At 39.0% G+C, this 9,958-nt stretch overlaps 2 protein-coding genes across 2 annotated transcripts; one reads left to right on the top strand and one right to left on the bottom strand.

The window, feature by feature from the left end:
- Positions 1-121: 121 nt before the first annotated feature.
- aunip (aurora kinase A and ninein interacting protein) lies at positions 122-3,561 on the bottom strand. Its single transcript, XM_030741588.1, has 4 exons — positions 3,429-3,561; positions 3,113-3,210; positions 2,832-2,988; positions 122-1,934 (listed from the first exon to the last, which is right to left on the bottom strand). Exons 2-4 carry the CDS (start codon positions 3,182-3,184, stop codon positions 925-927), a joined length of 1,239 nt encoding a protein of 412 aa, XP_030597448.1. The 5' UTR covers positions 3,185-3,210; positions 3,429-3,561; the 3' UTR covers positions 122-924.
- Positions 3,562-3,769: 208 nt separating this feature from the next.
- vps28 (VPS28 subunit of ESCRT-I) lies at positions 3,770-9,939 on the top strand. The gene is made up of 10 exons (XM_030741819.1): positions 3,770-3,834; positions 4,980-5,040; positions 5,164-5,192; positions 5,654-5,691; positions 5,784-5,873; positions 5,965-6,070; positions 6,167-6,268; positions 6,608-6,661; positions 6,742-6,833; positions 8,959-9,939. The coding sequence occupies exons 2-10, from the start codon at positions 5,001-5,003 to the stop codon at positions 9,077-9,079; spliced, it is 672 nt and encodes a 223-aa protein (XP_030597679.1). The 5' UTR covers positions 3,770-3,834; positions 4,980-5,000; the 3' UTR covers positions 9,080-9,939.
- The last annotated feature ends 19 nt before the right edge of the window (positions 9,940-9,958 follow it).

The following is a 9,958-nucleotide window of genomic DNA, read 5'->3' as shown; positions in this document are numbered from 1 at the left end:
GAAAAAAAAAAAATTGATGTAATTCTGTGTCCTTTTTAAAATAAAGTAAAAACCTCTCAGTTCTGGCTTGTTAAGAGTTTTATTTTGTGTGAGAGAAACAACATCACAACAAAAAGAAGTTACAGCATGGAATACAGAAACAAAGAATAAAATCTCTGGGAACGTACAGAAGAACAGGCTGTTCTCAAGCTCACTCCTGTAAACTAAGATGTGATATAGACAGGTTTAAGAACTGATGATATTTGGCCCTTCTGGATTGCCACAACACCTTGCGTGGAATAAACACTTCAAAACCAGGTTTGATGCATGCCGTCATGGACACGCAGTGCATTGCCAGATTCACAGACTGTATATAAAAGAGGTAGCCACTGTGATGTCACTCACTGGTTACTGAAGGCCCATCTTAAATTCTCACGCTGAGCTTTTTGACTTCACCATCTTAGTGTTTTGAAACAGGATGTGACAGTGAGAAACCCAGGGACACCGGATACTCATATTTTAGCAACTTGTCTAATGGGCTCGCATAAATATAAACATCTCTAATGGGGCCCATAATTTACAAAATCACATATTAAGCAGGACCTAAAAGAAGCAAATGAGACCATAAACTCCTCATTAAAGTAATTAAATGGGGTCATAGATCAAAGGTGCTGAAAGCTCACTTCCCTGACTTGCAAGTAATCTACTTTTATCAGTCCATGACCTGCCCCCTGCTGGCCATTAAAAAGAATGCAGGTTTAAGGCACTTCTCACGCATAAATCCCACATCCATCTTTTATTTATACACAGTTTATGGTCATGCTGTTGAACTGTATGTCCAATGTGGATGTTAAAAATGATTTTTCAACACTTTATCCTCCAAAAATCCACATATTTGTACTAAAGATGGCATCTAAAATGTGTAGTACATTTAAAAGGTGTTTTTCAGTGTTTGATCACTACATTTCCCTGAGAGTCTTGAGTAAAGAGCATCTCTTCATCCTCTTCATTCTCCTCCAACAGAGACTTGTAAGAACTCACCACTCCAGTGCTGACATTACTCTGATCTTTGAGAGGACTCCTGGTTTGCAGACTTCTATGTGCGATCACCCTGAAGCCTTCAGAGTCCTGAGTGAACAAAGTGGCCAAACTGTCCTCATCAACCTCCCTGCTTCCCTGCTGTGGTGCTTGTCTTTTAAGAGGAGACGTAATCGGTTTTGTCCACTTGATCTGTGAGGCAGAGCTCTCTTCTTTGGCAGGCTTTTTCCACAGCTGATCTGTGTTTTTCCGAGGTGAAGCAGTTTTTGGTTCTGTCCACTTATGATTTGAAAAGGGTCTAAAACAGGAGGTAGATGAGCGCGTGCTTGGGGAATTATAAGACAGCGGCCTGCTGTTTTCTTTCTCATCAATCATCTGAGATGAATGAAGGTGTTTGAAAGATTTTTGAGTTGAGGTTCTTTCTTCTGCATCTATCAGATTTCTAAAGACCTCCTCATTCTGTAGACTGTTCAGGAAACTTGGCTCAGTTCTACTAAAGTTCTTCACTGTGGTGCATTTGTGGTTAGTTTGATGAAAGTCATTTTCAATGTACTGACTAAAAGTGAACAGTGGGTCCTGACTCCACGCCTGTGGCAGAGGTTGACTGTCATCTGTTGTAAAGGTGGGATCAGAGAGCCTCCTCTTACTCTGTGGTGGTTCACACTCTTCAGGCGTCTCTTCTTTAGATTCACAGTATATGCTTTGCGAAGGTGAATAGTTTTCTGACCGCTTCTGCCATAATTCTGCTTCCTTCTCAGTCACATTTTCCCTTTTCCACTCAGGATTCAAAACAGGTTTAAAGTCAACATCACGCCCTCGTTTTCGCCCCGATCCTGTGGCTGTAGTGGAGTCAAACGATGAAAGAGGCTGCACTGGATCCATGTTTGGTAGCTCAGAAGTGGAAATCTTATTCAGGACTTTTGGAAGAAAGTATATATATATATTAAAAAAAAACATTTTGTTAACACAAAATCAAAAAATTTACTGTATTAGCTTACACATTCACCAGTCACTTCATTAGGTACACCTGTTCAACTGCTCGTTAACGCAAATATCTAATCAGCCAATCATGTGGCAGCAACTCAGTGTATTAAGGAATGTAGACAATGGTCAAGACGACCTGCTGAAGTTCAAACTGAGCATTAGAATATGGAAGAAAGTTGATTTAAGTGAGTTTGAATGTGACATGGTTGTTGGCATCAGATGGGCTGGTCTGAGTATTTCAGAAAGTGCTGATCTGCTGGGATTTTCCCACACAAACATCTTTAGAGTTTAGAGAGAATGGTCTGAAAAAGAGAAAATATCCATAACTCCTTTGAGCTGGTAGGAAGGCAACAGTAACTCAAATAACCAAGGTATGCAGAAGAGCATCTCTAATGGACAACACATCAAACACTGAAGCAGATGGGCTACAGCAGCAGAAGACCATACCAGGTGCCACTCCTGTCAACTAAGAGCAGGAAACTGAGGCTCACCAAAATTGCACAACAGAACAGAAGATTTCTGCTGTGACACTCAGATAGTAAGGTCAGAATTTGGCACGATGTGGTGGAACAGGAGATTCACATCATGAAATCAGCAGCAACTGTGTGATGCTTTCATGTCGGTAAGGCCCAAAATCTCTGAGGAATGTTTCCAGCACCTTGTTAAATCTGTTAAATCTCAGTTCTAAAGGGAAATGCGGTCCAACCTGGTACTAGCAAGGTGTACCTAATGAAGTGTCCGGTGAGTGCACACTAAAGCACGTCGGCAGCCTGTGGCTATAGTAGATTCAGAAGGATTTTACTCAGTATGACAAACTCTTAGTTGCTTACCTCTTCGCTGAGCTGTGAAGAAGGTTGATATCGAGCTCTGTTTGGTTTTTGGCATTTCTATTTTGGTCTGAGTGAAGTTGAGTGCCACTGCCAAACTGTATCCAGCACCTTCAGAAAAGGGATTCAGCAGTTTGGAAATGGGCCGGGCACGGCTCTTCTAAAAAAGAAAACGAGCAGAGCAAAAAGTGTAAACATAGTAATAAAGTCAGACGCTACTGATCAGCACTTCAATGTATTAATTAACTGCTCAGTCGGTGTTTAGAGCTTGCTTACACAATTACCTTTTTAGCTTTTCCTTTCAGCTCCACAGTTTCTAGCCAAACACCACATTCCTCGTGATCAGAGGTCTTCATGATGGACAGCGAAGGAAAAATCTGCTCTGTATTAAATAAAAAGTTTTTTATAAACAGGGTAGGCTCGTCATTAATTTTAAATAAGCAATCTCTATACTTTAAAGACTATTTGCATGTCATTCGTTCACTCCATAATGCTGCCTTTCCTCAGAGTTAGCTACAGCAGACGATTTTTAAATACAGCGTTATTTACGATCACTTTACGACACAGATGATCATATCGTTTTTTTTTTTTTATACTGACCTCGTAAAGTTGCAGAGAAATGGTTTTAGATTTCCTTTGCGTTTTTTAAACAGTGTATAACTTTAGTTACGTCCACTGACGATTTCTATTGCGATGCTAGTACTCGGTTCAATCTGCCGCCTTCAGGACGGGCTGCCCCTGATGTTTGACTGTGTGAAAATGCCTAAATGTATTCGTAGCTAAAATGCGACATTTAATGTGAAAGTTAATTTAAATTTATAATATATAAAAGGTCACACAATAGTTATGCATTATAAACATGCATTTATTTTCAAATAATAATATTTCCCGTAACAATAGTCTTCATTTTCAGTTGGGCGCGCTGGACACCTAATATTTTGACGTCTACTGGTCCACGCGTAGAGGGTGTGTTTACATTGACGTCATCGTAGCTTTTTTCGACAGGGTGAGTGAAGTGTTTTTAATGTCATTTATTAAACTCTTTTATTGAAATAGTGCGAATATGTTACGAAATTACCAGCTGTTCTATCAGTAATGATCAGTAATATAAATCTCGATGTTTATAAACAGCTGCCTGAGCGGCTCAGAGTTTAGAAATAATAGGAAGTGCTGGCGAGCTAGCCTCCGTAGCTAACTAGTCGGTTCGGCTAAACATGAAACTGGTGGCTGATCAGCTTTAATCATTAGAAATAAACAGTGGATCGGCGCTTTTATTCTGCTGAATGTCTCTCTTTGACGTAGAAACGTTTTTAATTTCACTGTGGCCTCATTGTGAAACTACGTTAGCTAGTCTGATGATAATCAGACGTTTTTTTTGTTTTCTGAACGGCAAAAAAAAGTCTGTTCATGTGGAGCGACACTTCCAGTCTTTATTAAAACTGGGCATCGAAGAAGCTAAGTTTAAGAGTTTTATTTTGAAAATTATTTACATACAGAGTTCAAAGAGACAGATGACAAATTAAAGTAGAAAAAATTAACCTTTGGCCCCTACCTTTCAGTTCGATTCAACTCAGTTTTATTTATATACTGCCAAATTACAACAAACAATCGCCTTAAGGCGCTTTATATTGTAAAGACCCTAAAATAATACAGAGAAAACCAAACAAAAGAAAACCAGACAAATGACTTTTGTGGTAGATTTATGTTCATCGGACAGCCTTCCCAACACAGCCCCAAAGGATTTGTCTCTTCCTGGAATTAAACCAGGGACCTTTTGGTTGTTGGGTGAATGTGCAAACAACTACACTGTGGAGCCACTCTTATGTTACTGGTGGATTGCCTAAAAAATAAAAAAAAACAAAAACAAGGATTTCCCCAATAAAGAGTTACACTAACTGTGGCTTGTTGATGTGAAGTTGTAGCAGTGTTACTGTCCTGTGATCGTATTCACATTAAGTATTAAAAGTGATAATCCAGAAAGTGAGTTTTAACAATTCTTTGGTCTGTTTTCTGCCATTACACTTCTCTTAATTATCATTACAGCAGCAGTGTTTGTATTGGAAATGTATCTGATACCAAGTATTTGTTACTGTTGTATCTGCCTGAACATGTTTAGTCACAATTATGGAAAACTGTAAAAAAAAATTTCAGGTCACGTTTTAATACATCATCATGTTCCATGGGATACCAGTCTCTGGAGGAGTAGGAGGAGGTAAGACATTCAGATCGATCCTGTGTATACAGTTTAATTATTTAATTATTGTGTTTATATAATAATCGTCTTTCCAACAGAAAACGGCAGTAATATTTCATGATGTTGTTTTCCTTTTCACAGCTCCAGCAAATAAACCTGAGCTATACGAGGTAAACAGTTGAATGAGATTTTTAAAAAATATTTTAAACACACAGGCACATCATGTACATTGTATATAGTGTTATTATTATTATTAGTAGTATTAAGGTTAATATTGTTTGTTGATTTTATATATATTCTTTTCTTAATAGTGTGAATTATTATATCTTTATTTATATTTATAATAACTGCGGCTGCTGTTACACCCAAATTTCCCCTCTGTGGGACAATAAAGGCTGTTTCTTCTTCTTCTTCTTAAAGAAACATAAAAAAATTCAGACAGTGATAATTATCTTATTTAATAATTCCAATTAGTCTGCTAAAATTTCCCCAAGAAAACTGTATTTGTTTGTTTGTTTTTATAACATTAATGCCCGTGGTTCAGAAAACATGAACTAAAGCTGGGAATGGTATCAGAATTATGTGATATCCCAGCTGTTAAGGATAACTGTCAAGAATTTTGTCATTTCAGGAGGTGAAATTATACAAAAATGCAAGGGAACGAGAAAAGTAAGTGCTTGATATGTTATCAGTGACCATTATCACTTGATAAACTGTGGATTTAATATGTTACACGTGTTGTAACAATCCTGTTTCTGAAGGTATGACAACATGGCAGAGTTGTTTGCTGTCGTCAAAACGCTGCAGGCCCTGGAGAAGGCTTACATCAAAGACTGTGTAACACCTAATGAGTGAGTAATAATTCAGATCATATTAAAAATGTCACCTGTGAGTTTAGCTGTATGTTTTTTTTTATTAATGTGAACGATATGTTGGTTTCAGGTACACCGCCTCATGCTCCAGACTCTTGGTTCAGTATAAGGCTGCTTTCAAACAGGTGCAGGGCTCTGACGTGGGCTCCATCGATGACTTCTGCAGGAAATACAGAGTGAGAGCTCATCTGGAGTGCGAATGATTTTATGAAAATTAGATTTTTAACAGTTGTATTTTTGTAACGTCATCTTGTTGTCATTTGTTTTCCCAGCTTGACTGCCCGCTGGCAATGGAACGGATCAAGGAGGATCGACCAATCACCATCAAGGATGACAAGGGCAACCTGAACCGCTGCATTGCAGATATAGTTTCAGTATGTCCCCAAAACTATATTAATCATTCTTGTCAGCTGGTGTAAAAGAGCTACTTATTTAGGATGCCAGCCAGAATTTAAATTGTTGCAGTCTTTTTTTTTTTTTTTTTAAATAAAAAAGGATTTAGTGTGCTCAGTTTGAGCTGAGCGGCCAAATTGGTTTCATTCAATTTGGCTCAGCATTTGATCAGTCTGTAAAAATGCAGGCTCAGCTCCTAAAACAGACAAACCAATAAACTCAGTGAGATACTGACTAGGACTGTGTGTCCTGAAGCATATTTCTCATTGCTGACTCTTAAACTAGAAAAATATTTTGTCTCATCCCTCTCCAACCTTTAGCTCTTCATCACTGTGATGGACAAGCTGAGACTGGAGATCAGGGCCATGGATGAGGTAAATTTATAAATATGTTTAAAATGTTATAAATAAACAAGTGAATTTTCAACATACTATTTTTTTTTTAATTTGTCCAGATTCAACCAGACCTGAGGGAACTGATGGAAACTATGAACAGAATGAGTAACATGCCTCCAGACTCAGAGGCCAAGGACAAAGTCAGTCTCTGGTTAGTAACACTAAGCCACACAGTTTGTGCTCTTTGTGTTGTTGATCATAAAGAGCATGACCAGTCCTGAAATGTGCAGATATGGCACACATCTGACACACAGTGTGCGGTATGGTGGGTCGGTAGTGCTCAGTTATTTCCCTTGGTAGGACTGGATTGAACAGGTTTCCCATTAGAAACCCAGATTTGCATTCTATGCAGATCAGGAGACAGATCGCTGCTGTTAGTGCTGCCCCCCATCCCCACCCCACAACTGAATATATTTTCAAAATTAAATGTCTGCTATTTTTCCAATTATATTTTTTAGAATATTCATTGACAGACCTACAGTACATGTCAGTGCTAAATCTATTTTAATTCTGAGTCTGTTAAGCTGTTTTCGTCTTTTAACATCTGTAAAAGTAGTTGCTGCAATTTTGTTTTTGATGGCTCACGTTACAGTTTAGAATCTGTACCACTGGACACTTTGCTTGGTAGTGGGTTTGACCCCCTTTTGTGTTCAGATTTTGGTTCATGTCATAGCATCATACAGTTGCTGCAGATTTGTCAGCTGCTCATCCATGATGTGACTCTCCCGTTCTACCACATCCCAAAGGTGCTCTGTTGGATTGAGATCTGGTCACTGTGGAGGCCTTTCGATTACAGTGAACTCATTGTCATGTTCAAGAAACCAGTTTGAGATGATCTGAGTTTTGCCACATGGCGTGTTATCCTGCTGGAAGCAGCCATCAGAAGAACACTGTGGTCATAAAGGGATGGACATGGTCAGCAACAATACGCAGGCAGGCTGTGGGGTTTAAATGATGCTCAGTTGGTACTAATGGGCCCAAAATGTGCCAAGCAAATATCCCCCAGACCATTACACCACCACAGCAGCCTGAAACATTAATACAAGGCAGGATGGACCTATGTTTTTATGTTACATCAAATTCTGACCCTGCCATGGAGCAGAAATTCAGACTCCTTTTTCCAGTCCTCTAGAGTCCAATTTTGGTCAACCCATGCAAATTGTAGCCTCAGTTTCCTGTTCTTGAGTGGCACCCAATGTGGTCTTCTGCTGCAGTAGGTCGCGTGTTTCATAGTAGATCAACAGTTTCTGAAATTCCCAGTAGTACCCTGACCAGCCTGTCTGGCACCAACAACCATGCCACACTCAAAGTCACTTAAATCACCTTTCTTCTTCCATTCTGATGCTCAGTTTGAACTTCAGCAGGTCATCTTGACCATGTGTACATGTCTAAATGCACTGAGTTGTTACCATATGATTGACTGATTAGATATTTGCATTAATAAGCACTTTAATAGGTGTACCTAACAAAGTGGCCAGTCATTGTATAGCATGCCACATAAATTGAGGCCCAAAAACCTAAAGTACAGTAGTGGGGTCATAACAAATATAGACATGTACCGTATTTTTCGGACTATAAGCCGCTACTTTTTTCCCACGTTTTGAACCATGCGGCTTATAGCCCGGTGCGGCGTTTCTGTGGATTTTTCTTTAACCACCAGGGGGCTCTTTAGCAGGATATGAATCATGGGACGTCAAAGTTGGAAATCAAAGAAGAAAGCGCCAACAAGTGCTAGCAGCAGGCACAAAAGAGATTTTTTTCAAACTCCCTCATCATGGAAACCACAAAAAGAACTTCCTATGATGCCGCTTTTAAGTTGAGGGCTATCGACCTGGCACTACAGGAGGGAAATAGAGCCGCTGCACGTAAGCTCGGCGTGAACGAATCAATGGTGAATTGACTTGTTATAACTCAAATTTGGGGTTGTCTGTCCCCCTCTGCTGAGTGCCGAGTAATTGTGGAAAACCGAGAGCGGCGGAGATACCAGCGGCTTATAGCCCGGTGCGGCTTATATATGTACGTTTCCAGTTTTTTCCAAAAAATTTGTAGGTGCGGCTTATAGTATGGTGCGCTCTATAGTCCGGAAAATACGGTAGTTATTGTGTAGTTATTCTGTAGTGTCTTTGAAACTATGATAGTTCCGCTGATCACGCGTGTTGCAGCTGAGCATTCGCCCAACTATAATTTCCTGGTTTAGAGCACAGCGACTGATCTTTGACATATTCAGACTTAACAATAAGAACATGTATTTTTCTTAATTGTCATTTTTCCAACAGGTTGACCACCCTGAGCAGCATGTCGGCCTCAGATGAGTTGGATGATAATCAGGTGCGCCAGATGCTCTTTGATCTGGAATCGGCCTACAACGCCTTCAACCGCTTCCTCCACTCCTCTTAAAGCGCCTCTATACATCTCGGATAAATCTGTCTGGAATTCTGACTCTAAAACCTGTTAAGTTAAAAGAAGAAGATCGCTGCTTTCTGTGGATTTACGTCCCTTTCACCCTGTTCTTCTCATCTTGCTGTAAAATTCGTTTCTATGTTCTTTAATCAAATTGTGTACAGTTCTGACTGCTGCCATGTATACTTCACTGTTTTGGGTACATCTCAACCAGCTGGGCTCGCACTGTTGTGTAAACTGCTTATTCCATTTTTTTAATCCAAACTTGTGTGATAAAAGCATTAACAGTGGCTGTTTGACAAAACAGTTCAGAGAACTTTGTACTGTAACATCGAAAAAGACTATTTTATACACATAATTTGCAGCACACCAATAAAGAAACATGATACAGTATATTTGGAAATATCTTCATAATAATAGATTTTTTTTTTCTTTTTCATACTCTATGTTTTCAGCTTCCACATATGGTTTTGTTCAGTTTCAGTTTGTTTTGTACTAACAGGTTTTAACTTTAGTATCAGATAATTTTAATTAAAACAATTATTTGGGCTTAAAGATAATTAGAACATAGTTCAAATTATTTCTCATACTGAAACTAAGGTGAAAGCGAATAGTTTTGATTTTCTGCCCCTCTCTCTTCTCATGTCTAATCCATATTTCCTTTTAACTAAAGGGGTCATCAAGTGGGCAGCAAACGAGGCGAACACACAGTCTCCTTTGTTGTTTACTAAATATGTTTCAGCCCCCAAACACCATAGGGAGAACATATTTATTAAGATGTATCATTGTAAATAATAGGTTTGATTTTTAAATAAAAGCATGTAACACCTTTTTCGAAATAAACTTTAAAAGAATAATCTGCCTCCAGCTTCTTTT

The sequence above is a fragment of the Archocentrus centrarchus genome, chromosome 11 (assembly GCF_007364275.1).
Source record: "Archocentrus centrarchus isolate MPI-CPG fArcCen1 chromosome 11, fArcCen1, whole genome shotgun sequence".
NCBI lineage: Eukaryota > Metazoa > Chordata > Actinopteri > Cichliformes > Cichlidae > Archocentrus > Archocentrus centrarchus.
This window is presented reverse-complemented; position numbering and strand designations above follow the sequence as displayed.